The 18417-nt window shown below is 36.2% G+C and overlaps 2 protein-coding genes across 8 annotated transcripts in view; one reads left to right on the forward strand and one right to left on the reverse strand.

The window, feature by feature from the left end:
* The window catches only part of LOC143746962 (solute carrier family 35 member D3), a 347105-nt gene that overhangs the window by 203703 nt on the left and 124985 nt on the right, over positions 1–18417 (forward strand). The gene's annotated exons all lie outside the window — the stretch shown is intronic.
* ryr2b (ryanodine receptor 2b (cardiac)) overlaps positions 1–18417 on the reverse strand; it is a 62507-nt gene that overhangs the window by 16904 nt on the left and 27186 nt on the right. For 6 of the 7 annotated variants that reach the window (XM_077239274.1, XM_077239275.1, XM_077239272.1 and 3 more), the window contains exons 55-78: positions 17085–17162; positions 16838–16913; positions 15549–15672; positions 15340–15455; positions 14306–14382; positions 13597–13718; positions 12814–12863; positions 12447–12507; positions 11069–11307; positions 10210–10291; positions 8806–8924; positions 8414–8710; positions 7981–8221; positions 7802–7889; positions 7095–7187; positions 6633–6803; positions 6468–6518; positions 6290–6370; positions 5913–6025; positions 5608–5704; positions 1337–1449; positions 791–842; positions 651–701; positions 330–429 (exon numbers count right to left, since the gene is read on the reverse strand). In XM_077239274.1, coding sequence (XP_077095389.1) covers positions 330–429; positions 651–701; positions 791–842; positions 1337–1449; positions 5608–5704; positions 5913–6025; positions 6290–6370; positions 6468–6518; positions 6633–6803; positions 7095–7187; positions 7802–7889; positions 7981–8221; positions 8414–8710; positions 8806–8924; positions 10210–10291; positions 11069–11307; positions 12447–12507; positions 12814–12863; positions 13597–13718; positions 14306–14382; positions 15340–15455; positions 15549–15672; positions 16838–16913; positions 17085–17162 — 2692 coding nt within the window. The remainder of the gene's footprint in view (positions 1–329; positions 430–650; positions 702–790; positions 843–1336; positions 1450–5607; positions 5705–5912; positions 6026–6289; positions 6371–6467; positions 6519–6632; positions 6804–7094; positions 7188–7801; positions 7890–7980; positions 8222–8413; positions 8711–8805; positions 8925–10209; positions 10292–11068; positions 11308–12446; positions 12508–12813; positions 12864–13596; positions 13719–14305; positions 14383–15339; positions 15456–15548; positions 15673–16837; positions 16914–17084; positions 17163–18417) is intronic. The other variant, XM_077239273.1, reaches the window with a different exon arrangement.

The raw sequence follows: 18417 nt of genomic DNA on the forward strand, positions 1-18417 counted from the left end.
AAAGTATTATATTGAAAAATACATTATTACAATAATATTTTATTTGCTTGCTAACAAGCAGATTTGAAATATTACTGTAAAAATAGGGTTGTTAACAGAATAAAATATATCATGGTCAGTTTTAGGAAGCAGAATAAAACGAAATGCAGTAGATGTAAGAATTCCCGTGCTGTTTTAAAAATTAATATTATCCAAACATGTTGACTGACAGCTTTAAGATTTTCTCTCTTCTTTCTATGTGGCCCTCTGGGGATCCCCAGACCACAGTTTGAAAACCCCTGCCTAAGACAGGAAGATGATGAAGGAACAGGCTGCATTTTGACTGATACCTCTGCTGGTGCTGAGGTTTTGTAAGACCATCTCAGCAGCTCCGCGTTCATGAAGTCGGGCCTGCTGATACAGCAGCCTCTGCTTTTCCATCTCTTTTTCCTAAGACAAATAATTAGTTAATTAATTCACTGAAAAAATAAAACATACCAATTGTTTCTTAGTCTATTATTTCTCATAATCAATCATTGACAGCATAATTTATGAACCCGAGTACTGTACAGTACATAACTATGTCAGCATCCTCTGCTTTTCCAATTTCAGCTCTTTCTTCTAAAATTAAATCGATACCAACTCAGACCCTATGTATTTCCATTGCTTACCTCAAATGATTTCAGGCCATCTTCATCCTCGTCTTCCTCAATTTGGCAACTCTAGAAAGATTTACAGTTCAACTTGAATGCATCATGTTTGTGACAAAAGTGAAAAACTTTGCTCAGAAAGTCCTAGCAGTGCTTCTTACCTTGGACATGATGTCAGCATAGCACATGTACAGGTCATCCTCCTCAAGTTTACTGTACATACACACGACAAGAGTGAACCAGATGAGTTAAGATTTGTTGCCTTTATTGTTTTCAGGCATGAGCCAATGCAAAGACCAAAATCATCCTTAGATATGTCTTTCACATAAAGAAATCTCAGAACACAATGAGAGTTAACAGAATTGGGTATAAATATATTTTTTAGTACAAAGCAAAATATACTGATAGAAAACAGTTCTAATAAAAAATGCACCGTTTCAACCAATATTTGTGTGTTCTGCATAACATTTGTCCTGATTTGTAAACTTAGCAAAATGATAAATGCCATCAACTGTGATTGTTAGCCGGATATCTTGTGTGCCTTTTATGAGACAAGTTGGTCAGGTTGATTTTAAATGTAGAACATCTTCCAGAGTTTTCAAACAGAGGTGAAATATTTGCTAAAGTTATGTCTAAAATGGTTTTGGTTAGCCTTGATACATGCTAAAATTCTCACACATATACAACATACACAAACGCATACAAACCTCCTCTCTGTCAAGGCACTTTGACTGAAGAGATTGATAAGCTGATGGAGTGGATCAATGATGTTTCTCTGCTCTGCTCCCTCCTTTAGGATCTCTACATAAGCTGCTTTCTGCTGGGTATAAAAGTATTCCTATTACTATCAAATCAAAAAAAGTTCAGGGTAATATACACTCACCTAAAGGATTATTAGGAACACCATACTAATACTGTGTTTGACCTCCTTTCGCCTTCAGAACTGCCTTAATTCTACGTGGCATTGATTCAACAAGGTGCTGAAAGCATTCTTTAGAAATGTAGGTCTATATTGATAGGATAGCATCTTGCAGTTGATGGAGATTTGTGGGATGCACATCCAGGGCACAAAGCTCCCATTCCACCACATCCCAAAGATGCTCTATTGGGTTGAGATCTGGTGACCCTGGGGGCCATTTTAGTACAGTGAACTCATTGTCATGTTCAAGAAACCAATTTGAAATGATTCGAGCTTTGTGACATTGTGCATTATCCTCTTGGAAGTAGCCATCAGAGGATGGGTCCATGGTGGCCATAAAGGGATGGACATGGTCAGAAAGAATGCTCAGGTAGGCCGTGGCATTTAAACGATGCCCAATTGGCACTAAGGGACCTAAAGTGTGCCAAGAAAACATCCCCCACACCATTACACAACCACCACCAGCCTGACACAGTGGTAACAAGGCATGATGGATCCATGTTCTCATTCTGTTTACGCCAAATTCTGACTCTACCATCTGAATGTCTCAACAGAAATCGAGACTCATCAGACCAGGCAACATTTTTCCTGTCTTCAACTGTCCAATTTTGGTGAGCTCTTGCAAATTGTAGCCTCTTTTTCCTATTTGTAGTGGAGATGAGTGGTACCCGGTGGGGTGTTCTGCTGTTGTAGCCCATCCGCCTCAAGGTTGTGCGTGTTGTGGCTTCACAAATGCTTTGCTGCATACCTCGGTTGTAACGAGTGGTTATTTCAGTCAAAGTTGCTCTTCTATCAGCTTCAATCAGTCGGCCCATTCTCCTCTGACCTCTAGCATCAACAAGGCATTTTCGCCCACAGGACTGCCGCATACTGGATGTTTTTCCCTTTTCACACCAATCTTTGTAAACCCTAGAAATGGTTGTGCGTGAAAATCCCAGTAACTGAGCAGATTGTGAAATACTCAGACCGAGCCGTCTGGCACCAACAACCATGCCGAACTCAAAATTGCTTAAATCACCTTTCTTTCCCATTCTGACATTCAGTTTGGAGTTCAGGAGATTGTCTTGACCAGGACCACACCCCTAAATGCATTGAAGCAACTGCCATGTGATTGGTTGATTAGATAATTGCATTAATGAGAAATTGACAGGTGTTCCTAATAATCCTTTAGGTGAGTGTATGGATGTATATAGTCTGTCATCACACGGTTTGAAGGGAAAGATCACTGGAAAAGGATGATTGAAAAGATCAAGGGTACAAGCTGTAGAGGAAGCCATTGAGATGGATCAATATAATCACAACGACGACAGGATGACTGGAGGATCACATCAGACTAGCACCAAGACTCGAATACGAGTTGATGGGACATACATGCTGCGTGCCAATTCGCCTACTTATACTATGCCCTAAAAGTATGTACTCTTTTTGTGAAGAAAAAGTACATACTTTTGAGTGTGTAGAAACAGAGTAGGCAAGCTTTGGGACATACTATCACGTCATCTTTAACGGACAGATCTGATGCGTGCATCCTGTCAACGTAAACTGCCCTGTCAATCATCTTGTCACGTTTAAAATCCTCCATTCAATCTAATTTGATTTCCTACCGTTTCAGAGAGCACATTCATCTGCCAGTCATGGGTCTTTCATGCAGAGACACTCCTCATGTGTTTGCAATTTGAATATAATGATGCATTTAAAAGGTAATGGCTAAACGTATCTTTACAAAAGTTCACAATGCTGCTGCAGATGCAATATAATGTAGACAACGTTGAATAAATACATTTTCATCTGATTAGATACTGATAATTAAAACACTAAAACCCCTTTATCTAAACCTCTCTACAAAACCACTGGACTTGCGTCCTCCATGTCTGTATTTTAATTTTTTTTTTTTTCATTCGTTTGTAGTTCTAACCGAATCCTCGTCCAACACGCAATGGGTTGTGGGCAATATTAGCCGAGTGTGCATCGATCTGCACTTAGGATTCTGACCGGAAATAGTAGACCATCAGGGTATCTTTGGAACACTCATTTCAACGTACGATTTGGGACATACAAATTCTATTTTTGAATACTATTTAAGACGGATAGTATGCGAATTGGAACACAAATGTATATCGGGAAAGTATTCACAGCGCTTCACTTTTTCCACATTTTGTTATGATTCAGGCTTATTCCAAAATAGATTCAATTAATTATTTTCCTCAAAATTCTACAAACAATACCCCATAATGACAACGTGAAAGAACTTTGTTTGAAATCTTTGAAAATTTTTTTATGTCATGTGTCTTTTACTGAGGAGTTGCTTCCGTCTGGCCACTCTACCATACAGGCCTGATTGGTGGAGTGCTGCAGAGATGGTTGTTCTTCTGGAAGGTTCTCCTCTCTTCAAAGAGAAATGTTGGAGCGCTGTCAGAGTGGCCATCTGGTCCTTGGACACCTTCCTGACTAAGGCCCTTCTCCCCCGATCACTCAGTTTGGCTGGGCGGCCAGCTCAAGGAAGTGTCCTGGTAGTTCCAAACTTCTTCCATTTACGGATAATGGAGGCCACTGTGCTTATTGGGACCTTCAATGCTGCAGAAATTTTTATGTGCCCTTCCCCATTTCTGTGCCTCGATACAATCCTGTCTCGGAGGCCTACAGACAATTCCTTGAACTTCATGGCTTGGTTTGTGCTCTGACATGCACTGTCATTTGAAACAGGATGCACATGAGCTCAATTTTGAGTGTCACTGTAAAGGCTGTGCATACTTATGTACATGTGATTTTTTTCGTTTTTTATTTTTAATAAATTTGCAAAGATTTCAAACAAACTTCTTTCACGTTGTCAATATGGTGTATTGTTTGTAGAATTTTGAGGAAAATAATGAATTACATCCATTTTGGAATAAGGCTGTAACATAACAAAATGTGGAAAAAGTGAAGCGCTGTGATTACTTTCCAGATACTGTATACAGTTGTAATCAAAATTATTAAAGCCCCATTGCAAATCAGGTTTATTGACAAAATTTACAGACTTTCAGCTGTTTGCAATGAACAAATCAAACAAAAGTAATTGAAATAGCTCAACACAAAAATGTTTCAAGTAGGTTCTCCAAATTCAATTGAAAATACAACTTTTAACGACTTCTGCAGTCTCAAAATTAGTCAACCCCCTGAATAGTATGGGGGTAGAATTGTTGCATTATTCCAAATAAATAGATTATGATCCACAAATAAATGTAAAGAGATTCACAAAAATATATAAATTCACAAATAAATAGATTAAGATCCACAAATAAATGTAAAGAGTTTCACAAAAATATATAAAACTCACAAATAAATAAAATTAGCTTTGCAAATAAAAATATATTTTTACAAATGTGGTTTATGCCACAAACACAACTCGGCCTGGCATTTATTTGTGAACTGCTTTCTGTGCATTTGTAAATCCCCTCACACATTTGTGGATTTTGAAACACTTCTAGCGTCGACGTGCAGACAAATCCACAAATCCACAAACTTTACCTAAGCTAATCAGATAACGGCCACATTGAGCTGACCAATTGTAGCACGACAACCTAGCCCTACCCTAACAGTCTACTAATTCTCTGTTAAGAGTTAGCTGAAATTTAGTTGCAAAGTTACTCATAGTTAGTAGAATGTCTAAAGTGGACCATCCAAATAAAGTATAACACTTTTGTAAAATTACAAATGTATTTACTGCTTCAAAACTGTTTTTATGTGTTTTTTTAGGTTGCTATATAAGGATTAAAACATTGTCAGATTCAATGAGCTCATAAACTCACATTGTGGTAGTTTCAATTTGTTAGCAACATGTTTTTAAAGCGCACAATCCCGCTTTTAGTTTGTCAACATTTAATTTACGTTGCAGTACAACAAGTGAAAGTCTCTATAAGTAATATTAATTGTACTCATAAATTGAAAACTGCAATTCTAAAAACCCATTACAAAATTCCCAATGGAACCTGTGGTGAATTAGCCTTCTGGAATGGCGTACACATGAACATCATGACTCAACATCTCAACTGGGAAACAGCCAATCAGAAACACACTCACAGCCAAATCCTCAATTAGTCTGTCCTCAGGTGAATCATGTTCTGCCTTCAGCCAGACTCTCTCATAACCCTGAAGGAAAAGGTTCACTGCTCTGTGCCTGCAGAAAGAGACAAATCTCACGTTAAAAGCAAGTAATTAATATTGTTTTCAGCCAATTGAACCAGATAAAGAACATTTTATCATTTACCATATAAGTAGGTTCAATAACATAGTATTTCTGCAGTTTTTCAGCTTTTATTACTTGGGTGATTCATAATGCATTATGAAGAATATGTGGACTTGTCATAAATCTCTTTGCAGCAGACCTGGGGAGATTGTACAAAGGAGCCATTCTCAAACAAGCAACTACAGCCCGTTTCCTCTGCTTAGACAACATCTTATGCCACACTGCCCTCTTCTTCTTCTGAGGGCGCTCCACCTTACAGAAAACACAACTTTATGTAAAACAATGACTAGAACAGAACCACACAAAAACACAAGAATTAGTCAAAGTTCCCCACTGAATTGCACTGTTTCACGTTTGAATGTATTTGTGGCACAACCTTAAAAGAATAATTCACCCAAAAATGAGATTTGATAGTCCACAGCATTTCTGATATGGTGATACACAACATGCTGGCTTTGGCATTGTGCCGTCAATCATCATTCACAATCAATTGCAGCAGTTTATTCCCAGTCTAACCTGATCCAGGTGGAAAAGAACAGAAGCGATGCTTAAGATCCTCTCAACACAGAGGGGATTCACTAAGTTTTCACACAGATCCTGGCAAAAAAAGAAAGAAAAATTAAACCAAGTGAGGTGAGGAGACTTAAATTAGAATTTTTTCACAGGACATTATCAGCACTTTCACCTGGTTCACCTGTTGCAGGTTGCTTTGAATGAATGCCCGGACCTCATCCTCTGTGTCCCTCTAGAAACAGATGAATGCTTCAGATGTCAAGAAAAAAAGTCATAATATTTTCAAGATAAGAAATGGAGTGATTTTGTAAACATTGTCATTATTGATCAGTATGAAAAGGCGTACCTGAGAGAAACGGCTTTTGGCATGGGTGACTAAGTCCTGAACGCCATGGCAACACCCATTCAAGGCAACCGAGAGGAGTTTTTTTGGGGCGGCCACAATGAGAGAGGTGTGTGTGGAGTAATGATCACCCTTCCTCTTCACCTTTCTCCTCTCCTGGTTACACACCCCTCCCTAATGGAAAATCATACAATTTAGATTTTTTCAATATTATTGAACAGCATAGTTGGGTTGAATAATGACTTGGACGTTTATTAAAGTCCCTGTTGGGCCTCAAGATTAACAGGGAAAAGATACATTTCTTTTAAAAGAATCGAGTAAGAAATGAGGACAAATCAAACTTGGTCAGAGGTGAGAAGCACTAGAGAGGAAAATATGTTACATGGTCATTTACAGAGTTAAATGAAGGGGAAAACTGCATGTGTTCACAACAAATAATCCAGTATTAGTGAAATGAAAAGAGACCTTATCCATCCTGCTTTGGCTGCTGTTCACCAGGAATGTCATATTGTTGATTTCATTTTGAACAACAAAATTCTGTTCTTCCCATTTGAAATTCTATAGGGGGAAAGAGGTTTGAAAACAAAGAGCAAAGAATGTAATAAATGTATGAAAGGTACAAAAGTGTCAACAAATTAAAATTTTAAAATTAATTTTATATTGTACATTTTTACATTCTGATGTTATTAAGGGGACATGCTAAATTTTTAGGTGTACAATACTTTAAAGGGGGATTATCATTTATTTATTTTTCCTTGATGACAACAAAGATAAACAAGAAAGTATAATTTCTTTCTTTTTTTATTCAATTTCATTTTAATTTAGTGTTCAAATAGGCATGAGTGACCATGTTTTACACGATGGCCATCTTCTGATTGCAGATTTCAAAACAGGACATTTCTAGGGAACCCTTCAATAAAGGGAGTGAATAAATAAAACGTGGCCACAAATTAATAAATCATGGGAACAAATTCTTAATTTGTGGCCACCATGATATCTAGCAATTTTCACTTTCGCCTCAAAAGATGTTCATTTTTTAAGACATTTTTTTCAGGACAACTGAACCTAAACTATTTTGCTTATATACTGTAAAAGCAAATTCGATGTTTCATGATATGACCCCTTTAAGAGGAAAATATTAAATATCATAAACATGGCTGAGAGATGCTTACATGAGATTTAGCCCAAAAAATGAAGACTTCAGCTACGAGGGAGAAAAGCTTTTCAGCATCTGCGTCCACCTCTCTAAGCCAACTCATTCTGATGAATACCAAACATGAAGCAGATTAACCAATAACCAAGAGTGAATTTCAATAATTGATAATAAATTGCATATTGCACTGTTTCTCACCTGTGAAGGTCTATAAATGGAATGAGTAAAGGGTAAAAAGCATAGATATCTTGGACCAACACGGTAAACCTTTCCTGGATGTCTAACTCCTGCTCCGAGACATCACCACGCCCCTCTGTCTTCAAATGCTCCTCCTCCAAAAGCACAGACTCCGCCCTCTTCCTTAACTTTTCCATCAGAGGCAGAAAGTGGCTCTTCAAGAGGTGTGGTTCTGCCTTGCTGATGATAGGCTGCCCAAACACTAAAAGACATGCTCTGTTATTGCATTTGTGGTTTATATTTGTACTTGTGTGAACTTTCCAATGTAATTAGGAAATGGTCTCAAAGTTTAGATGACTTGTACTGCACTTTTTGTTTCTTCTAAAATAATGTCACATTAAAATCTCTGATGATCATAATCAAGTAATTCGCTTCTCTAGCGGGACCAGCTCACCTGCGAGGCGTTTCATCCAAGCACTGTCTGGGGTCCCTAGGTGGGCGTGGATGATGGAGAGGATGTGACCCAGCAGGGCATTAGCGTGCTGGGGCGTGACAGAGGAACAGTGGCCCTCATGGGATGCCTGGTTACCAGCCTCCCCCCATCTAGAAACATAGCTACACACCAGAGGAAGCGTTACCTCCGTAACCCTTGTTAAAAGGGCACGGCGGGCAGCGGACCCCGCCCCAGCGAGCTCTTCGATCTCTGAGAAAGCCTCCTGCAAATTGGGGAGGAGCCTATAGGCTCTGTCGGCTAGAAAGACCACAACAACATCCATCCATAAGGAAAAACTGAATGAGGAAGCATGAGCACGTTTTTGTGTTCTATTGAACTTTTCATGCCTTTACCTTCACTCTCTTCATTACTCTTGGTGTTGGTGAGGGAATAAAGGTCACTCAGTTCCAAGAAACACACAGGAAAGGCTGCAGATAATGCAGCCAGACACTCCCCAAAGACTGACCTCTGCCTATCAAAACAAAGATAAAGGCTGATTGACAGATGAACCAAAAACCTAGACATGATCTAATAACTATGGAGCGCACAAGTTTCAGAAGGACAAACCGTACAATAATAGAGCATAACAATAAAATGATAAAAGCTAAACACCCAAAGTAACACAATGTACTAAAGAAAATACATTTGTTAAAGGGTTAGGACAACCAAAAATGAACTTCCTTTGCTAATATGTCTGTCCAAACCAGTATACTGTCGTTATTTTTTCCCTAGAACACAACAGTTTTTTAGTGACCATGTCAGAAATGCCTTGAAAGGTCATTTGAAAGCTACAAGAATTTCAGTGCATAGCAACTGTACCAATCAAAAGCTTGCCATTGGTAGGCTTTTTTCTTTCATTAAAACATTTATTCACCAACGACACATTAAATTGTGTCAAAAGTCAAAAGTGCCTTTAAGCATTTTTACAAAAGGTTTTTGTATTTCCAATACATGCTATTAGGAGCTATTTGAACTTTCTATTAAATCAAAATAATCCGAAAAAAGTACCATTGTTTCCACAAAAATGTTAAGCTGTTTTCAACATTGATTATAATAAGAAATGTTACTTGACCATCAAATCAGCATATTAGAATGATTTCTGAAGGATCATGTGACACTGAAGATTGGAGTAATCATGCTGAAAATACAGCTTTGCCATCACAGGAATAAACTACATTTTAAAATATATTAACAGAAAAATTATTTTAATTTGTAATAATATTTCAAAATATTACAGTTTTTACTGTATTTTTAATAAAATAATTTCAGGCTTAATAAGCGTAAGATACCTTCTTTTTTTTTAAACATAACAACATCCCAAAGACCCCAAACTTTAACTTTACTAAATTACCATTCAGAAGTTTGAGGTCTGTAAGATCTTTTAATGTTTTTGAAAGAGGCTTATTAAGCCTGGAATTATTTAATTCAAAAATACAATAAAAAGAGAAATATTGTCACAATTTAAAATAACTGTTTTCTATTTTAATACATTTTTAAATATAATTTATTCCTGTGATGGCACAGTTGAATTTGAAAATAGAGGTGCTTTTCCTTGCCCAAAGCTATCATACATTTTGGGTGATTTTATCGGGGGGAATTGACACATATGACAGACATAAATAAAGACAAAAAAGATGCATTCTCTTTCTATACATTTCCTTTTATGATCAAATGAGAAAATAACAGCATATGGGTTTGGAACGAGGGAAAGCAAATATTGACAATTTTGAGTGAAACAATACTTGATAGAGGGTTACCTCTCAATAAAAGTACAACTGCAGGTGCTAAGAATGTAGAGACTGCTGAGAATCCTGTAATAACAGGAGTGCACTTCATCCACTGAAAGAAAAAATAAATCAGAGATTTTAAAACAAATATTTTCTCCAAAATAAATAAAAAAACTGATCATCTACGATTTATCCTAACTGTATGTGTGCTTCATTCATAATTCAGGCGAATTGTAAAAGAGGAGTAAAGAGGGGTGAAATTCTTTCTAGTGAAATGGTAATCGGTTCATACAGAGCAGAAATGAAGAGTATGAATGATTCAACATGATGCTGCTGTTCTAAAAACGTGCTGCACAGCGGCTCTTATCGCAGCGAGGACTGCTGCAGTCCCACAGTGCAGCTCAAACAGCATTTTCTTTTGCCAGGACACTTGTGAAGAAGATTGTTTATAGAAGTAATTTAAGATCATGTTCAAGAGGAAAATTCTCAGGTCACAGAGAAAGTGAAAGAATACCAAATGCTGTTGGACTTCTTGCGAAACAGTGAATGTTTTCCTTTAGATCTTTATATGGTGGAAAATGGTAAAAAAAACCATTACTGAATGTACCCATAAGAGGGGTCAAACACGGGGCCATATATATTACACTGCATCCTGTGCAGACAGGATGACAAGTGTCACTCTAATTGGCAAAACAGTGGTAAGTAGAAAAGGAAGTGATCTGCTCAACCCAAAACCATTGTGAATATTTTTCCACTGCCTTTTCACAATCTCCATTTATTTTCCCTCCATCTGTTCATTCATCATAGAACACACTAATCTATTCATTATTCATCTAATTAGTTGCTGCTATTTCTTCCATCCATTCCGCCCTCTTCCTTTTTCTCTTACCGATCAGTCCCCCTCCGTGCTGCCTCTGGGAATCATGCTGGAATAGAGCGGTGAGCACCGGGATCAGAGCATTGGTGGTGTACGTTATGACCTCACCATCTCCCCTGCTCTGGCCTCGGTTCAGTCCATACTCATCCCAGGTCACAGTTTCCACTGTTAGCTCAAGATCTTCTGCCGCGGCTTCAAAGAACGAGCACAACGACACCGTGACAGATTCACTAGTGGCTTTCATTACCATCCTAGAGACAAGACAAATTAGAATGATCACTATGGTGATTGATTATTTTTTTATTATTTTTATTATCATATACTCTACTCAATGATTTTTAAATAAAGTATCATAAAAAGTCATTTCATTCATATTGTGGAATATTATTACAATTTAAAATAACCATTTTAACAAAAAAAATACATTAAAAAAGATTGTTTTAGAACCGGTTTCGCTGGATATTATACCCCAAATTTGAACTGGTATAGTACAACAATTTTAAAAAAATCTTTTTTCAGGTCAATCAACCGACGAATGGCTTAATTATAGATATCTTTGCATATTAAGCTGGAATAGTTAAAGTATTTTAGAAATACATACAAGATATATAAAACATTTAAATATATAGTATAAATATTTAAAGTAATTTTTAAAACTATTCAGGTTGTTTACATCTATTATTGCAAGTTTAGACAACATATTTTACTGTTTAATTTATGTATTAAATAATATAAATATTTTAAGTAATTTTAAAACATTATTCAGATTTGTTTAAATGTATTTGTGGCGAGCAGGACGAGGCCAAGGGCCGTGAGAGAGCGGCGCGTGGCCGGTGGCGTGATTGATAATGAGCGACACCTGCACGACGCACCGGTCTCGTACAGTATCTCTCACGGAAGAGCTTCGGAAGCATAAAAGGAGGAGCGATGACAGTGAAGATCGAGAGAGGCCAGGCCTGGACTATTTTATTTTGATGTTTTGTTTTATTATGTGTGGCATAATAAACAAAAACAAAAATGAAAAGTAAAGACAGCAGCCCCTCACGGTCGACTGCCGTCTTTACTTTCATTTTTGTATTTGTTCATTTACTTTATTAAAAGTTTTTGAATGTTTGCCCGCTCCCCCCCGCCTCCTTCCCACAACAATTAACTGTGTTACATTATTATTGCAAGTTTAGACATGACATACAGTATTTTACTGTTTAACTGATGTATTAATTTCCCAATTAATTTACTGATTCCTCAAATGATTCCTCCAATTTCTCATTTTATTGATTTCTCATTTTGTCCAAAGTGGACAAATATCTCACCTATATTGAAGAACCTACAGTAAATTTCATTAAAAAAAATGTATATCAGTACACCAAATACACAGTGTAGCATTAACTACCTTCCATCCAGGGACTGTGCCAGGATTTGTAGGCAGCTCACCAAAGCAAGGGCATCATTTCCTAAGAGGAAACATGGCATTGAGCTCAATGCAATCTAGACAGTAAAAAGCACCAGCTCCTGATTTATGTTTTCCATGGAGGGTGGGTTAATAAAATTAATGAGGTATGTAAGCATTTGCCTCAGCAATACAAGACAGGGTGAACAATGGCAGTGGATAATGCTGAGAGTGCATGAGATTAATACAAACTGCTTCTAATTAAAAATGTTTCCAGCTAAATAATCCAAAGTTGCTTTTTATAAAAAACAAAAAAAATATAGAAAAAAGGAAGTATGAGAAGAGACATTCGCACCACACAAACTCTTACCAAACAGAGAGATTCTGCGTCTGGCTAGAGCTCCGAGTTTACAGAATAAACTAGGAAATAACAGGAGAGAGGAGAAGTGTAAGAGAAGGAATGAGGGAAATGAATTGGAAAAAACAAGATAGATGAAACTGAAAATATATAATGACAGAAGCAAAGGTGAACATGGAGACACAGACATGCAATCAGTCACATGTGTGTATGCTAGGGCTGTAGTACTCGAGTCCGGTCTATGCACACACACACACATTTTCCATTGACTTCTATTTTATTATACTTTCTGTCCCCTAGGCAATTATTTCTTAAGGTGCACTAAATAATATTTTGTATATGTTTCGCAAGCCAATAAGACAGTCGCCTTGGACTTATACTGACAAAGCAAATTATTTAGTATTCAGTTACTGATGTCATTGTACATTAACATTCTATACTCAGTCACTCATGATTAATTTGTTCCATGGGCTAAAGTGTAAAAATAACGGGAGGTTACTAAGATAAACTGAGTATTATTCATCTGATTATGTGATCTCAACATGGCCGCCCCCATGAGGGGACCCACTCCATGTAAAATAAAGCAGCTTTTATAAAGCTACTGATATGACTGGAGTATTCCTCTCAAACATATTTTAAACAAAAGTACTATTCATTTTTTTGGTTTAAAACATGACTGAATGTACCTTTAAGACAAAAGGTTTATTAATTTTACTCAAGGAGACCGATGTAAGAAAAACCTGACCCACATAATCACATAAACATTTGTCAAGGCAGTCTGTTGTCACAAATTACCTGGTCACCATCTCTTTTTCCTTATTTGTGGACTGGCAGCCATCTCTAAGGGAAGACATTGTAGTGGACAGGAAGTAGAGATAGTGATTTTTGAAATATTGATCTAACAGTGGCAATACAACCTGGGACAAAAAGAAAAAGAGTCATGAATATAGAATAAAACAAGAGATTTTTGTAGTTAGGTTTTGAAGTGAAGATTTTAAGTGCACATTAATGAGATTGATGGTTGTGGAGGTCAGGGAACTGCTGAGCGCCATTATTGATCTTCATGTGGGAAAGAAAACCTTTTTAACTTGCAGGGTGCATATTGTCTCAGAACAGGGACGCATACTATCACACAAAGCAAAACATGACATCTAATCAATTCCTAGATCAGCAGTGACATGACCCAAAGAGATGTCCATCTGGACAAACAACACAAAACCCATAATTATCTGTAAATACACAAATCTGCCATGACCACTATGGTTCAACTAAAAAAAAAAGAGAAAATGCTTTGAACAAGCTGAGACACTTGCTTCATTACCACTTAAGAAAAAATACACAAAGCCAATACACATCATAGACATTTGCAGTGTTTGGTTGCACATTTAATGCTTGTTTGGTTGTTTAAATAAGTTTGAATTAGCTGCTATGCTGTGATGGATTCTCATGGATTTCAGTGTAAAATTATGTTCCAAATGTCTGAGTTGCATTAAAGATGACTGACCTTAATGAAGAAATGAATTTGTTGTTCATGAGGAACTCTCTCAGTCCTGTTCATCTGCCCTCGAGCTTGAGCAACCTCTGCAAAACACACATCACAACACTAATTAAATTAGCAGATTTCAATGCAAGGTCTTCACATGCTTCAGACAAGCCACTGAAAATGAGATCATATAGCTAAAATGAACTGAAATTCTAATCATTCTAAGGAACACTTCACCCCAAAAAAATATTTTATCCACTGAAAATCTCTGTGGTAGCTCTCAAATCTCATTTGCAAAAGTTATTTTAGCATTTTATATATTATAATAGTAATCATTAATATTTGAAATTAGCTTTCATTTGTATATTTTCCGTTTAATTTTAACTTTAGTAATTGTGTTATATGCTCGTCATTTCTTGTACTTCAACTTCAACTAAACATACTTAAGATGGCAAGGCAATATTATACTTTTTTAAAGTTAAATTGTTCATCATAGTTATAAATAACATTGTTATTTATTTTTTATTTTATTTCAATTAACAAAAACTATTTTTAATAGTTTTAGTTAACAATAACACTGATTCTCACTTCTACATGTTGTCCATAATGTTTATATTTGAATATCAATGAAGGCTCCATGAATGCAAGTGAGATATGAAAGTGGATTTAAAGAAAATATTAGTCAGTCCCTCACATAAAGCTATCATGTGGCTTCAGGAGACTGGCCTACCTTTATAAGTGATTTAAAAAATTTTTTATCTTGACAGCATCTGTCCACATCCAATTTTATATAAAAAAGAGCAGTGGGAAAACTTGCTTTTGCATTTCACAAAAGAAAGCGATATGGGTTTGGAAAGGCATGAGGATGATGACAGAATTTTCAGATTTTAGTAAAGTATCATTTTAACACCCCTTTCAGATCAGTGAGACCTTGCAGTTAATGGGCAGTTATATAAAAAGACAGATGTGCAAATAAGTAATTTAAGAGAAGTGGAGTGGAAGAACAAGGGTGGGTGTTTTTTTTTTGTGTGTGTGTGTGTGTGTGTGTCTCTAACCCAGCTCTAGTAGCTGCTCCTGGGCTTGCTCAGTGAGACAGAGGGCTTGTTGGAGCAGGCCGTAAGCAAAGCGGCTTGCAATCGCTGGGGAATCAGCATCTGACACCTTTTTGTTCCTGTGCAGTGAGAATCCAGTCAGTTAAAATGAAATGGACACTTCAAAGGCATCATGCTCATTCTAGTATCCAGTAGCAGGAAAGCACCCTTACCTCCTCACTGAGTACCCATTGATTTGGAAGAACTTGAGAACATCTTGAGCTTTGTCTCTGACTCGGTTCTTGTCTTTAACACTCAGAGCATCATAAGGTACAAGCAGAGGGTGACTGCCCCCTCCTGGACAAAAACAGCATCAGAATGAACATCCGCAAAGGATTTTAGTCCTGCCAATTTTGCTTTGAGACAATTGCCATTGTTATGAGTTATATAAATACAATACATTTTAATTAATTAAACTGCTTACAGTTATTAAATTAATTCCTACACGTAGCTTGTCCAGGGCACTGCTTTAGTAATTAGTGCATATTATTACACAGCTGTCTAAAATATATGACTATGATTGGTCGTTCTAGAACAAATATTTTTGTATAATGACTGCTAACCAGTTTATTTAAACACACAATCTACTAGCTTCATGTCTCCGTATTATTCCATTGTCTCTTTCTTCTTACATAACGAAGTAGGGTTTAATGTGCATTTATTTATTTAATGTGTAAAACTCTGTAATATAGTTTCATTGTTTTATATTTAATATTATTTAATAAGCAGGATAGTGTCAACAATCAACTGGTCAGTGTAGCTAAATAAACCCCTTCAGGGTGCCGCTGGTGATTATTTTGCAACTCACTCTACATTATTCTTTAATTAGTTAAAAGTAGATAAAATATTGAAGAACATGAGTACAAAAAGCGATATCAAATGTTAAGAATTGCATTAGAAATACATTAAATTTATATCTATCTTTTTCAATGTTTTTGAGAGTCTCTAATGTTCACCAAGGCTATATTTATTTGATCAAAATACAATGAAAACAGTGAAAATTTTGTGAATTTTCTGCCTCATTACTCCAGTCTTCACTGTCACATGAATCCTTCAGAAATCATTCTAATATGCTGATTTGATGCTAAAGAAACATTTCTTCTTATTATTATTATTATTATTATTATTAAAAACAGTTGTGCTGCTTAATATTTTTGTGGAACCATAATACATCATTTTTTAGGATTCTTTGATTAATAGAAAGTTCAGCATTTATTTCAAATAGAAATCTTTTGTAACATTATAAATGTATTTGTCCATTAAATGCATCCGTGCTGAACACAAGTATTAATTTCTTATAAAAACAGTAGTGTATATATACCTGTACAGTGTACATTCACACCTCTTCACCTCAGCATTGCTATTTCAGTGTCTTTTTTTCTCTGTAAGACGCAGGTGGCTGCAGAAACCCTAATTTAATTTACTGTATCATCTCTCACAGCAGCCCATCTGTAACACACACCTTTACTCTCCAGTTCCTGCCGTTTCCTGGCTGCCCAGATGTGATGATAATTCTCAGCCAACCGCTCTGCCATAGCCTTCAACACCAGATTGAAAGTGCAGTTATTTTTAATCCTGTTAATGTACAGAGCCGGCTGGCAGTTTCTAAAATGACTTCTAAAAAATGTTCTTCTAAAAGCTATTTAACTATACAAGTTAATCAAATAAAAGATGATTTATATTGTGTGGAATTCATTGAGGCTGCTTACATACTGATCCCAAGTCAGAGTGACACTGCTTGTGTCCACAGGCTTTGGACTGAACGTGGAGGCTCCTTCAAAACACAGCTATTAAAAGACAAAACAACTTATTTTCTATATACTCTATAGAAATACAATGCATTTATCTGGTTTTATTATTAGCATTTGTCAAACCCAAGTAGAGTCTATTTTGAATGCATCCCATGTTCTCTGAATAAGCAATGTCTTTTAAAAGCCTAAGAGCTGTTAATCCAATCTTGGCGAGCACACACTATTCTGAATCACAATCACTGAATTCCAGTGTGTAATACAAAATAGCTGTCAGTTCAATGCAAAAAGAATTCGCCTTGATGAATGGTGATCGTGGGGGGAAAACGTACAATAGTGTGCTACTGAAATGCTAAAAAATAGATATGGACACATTGAACATTATGGGAAAAAATGACAGAAGTGAAAACAATCATGTAATAATAATAATTATTCATAATATTATTTTTAAAACAATATTGTATTCATAATATTATTAGTTTTTTTCATATTTTATAAATTGCTACATTTTGTTCAGGTAAAAAAAAAGAAAACCTGACCTCCCTTTTTAAAATGACCTCCTCATTTTTAAAAATGAACTGTACTGTGCTTTAGTCTGAAACATGCAGCACTTCAGTCTTTATATTTATATAATTACATCATAACCATTGCGATTCGATGATCGCATTAAGCTAGATCACATTCTCACAACCATATATTGTGTTATTCGCCAGAATCCTTGCAACATTTTTATGAATTTTGGCAGTTTCAACACACATATTTACTTGTATTTGGCGCACTGAACCCTGGCTAACAAGCTAAGGGTGTCCCGCAGATGGCACCACTGTAGAAGCAATCCTTTTCGATTTACACAATTCACGTGGGTCATACTTTTTTTTAGCTCCGAAAAAACAGAAATCCGTATTTTGGAAGGATTTTGTAAGCTTGTTATTAACATATTTTATTTTTTCTAGTGCTACAAACATGGACCAGCACTATTAAGATGCACATTTTTCATCATATCTTCTTCAAATTAAATGTTTTTTTTTTATATAGTCAAGTTTGTTTATGGGTGCAATGACAAATTATCTTATTTAAAAAACTAAAATTTGAAAATTTAAGGAATAATGAAAAAAAAAGTATAATACCACACATTAGGCTTGGTACGATAGTCTGTGTTACCGGTGTTACACGGTGTTCAGCTGCAACACTGGTTACATTGCTTACATTGTTTTTATTTTTTATAATAATACAAATCATTTAGAACTTATTTAAAGAACAGACACTAAAATTCAAAACTAAACGTTTCAGCTCA

This window comes from Siphateles boraxobius, unplaced genomic scaffold (genome assembly GCF_051911475.1).
Source record: "Siphateles boraxobius isolate OS27281-9 unplaced genomic scaffold, OSU_SipBor_1 22, whole genome shotgun sequence".
Classification (NCBI taxonomy): domain Eukaryota; kingdom Metazoa; phylum Chordata; class Actinopteri; order Cypriniformes; family Leuciscidae; genus Siphateles; species Siphateles boraxobius.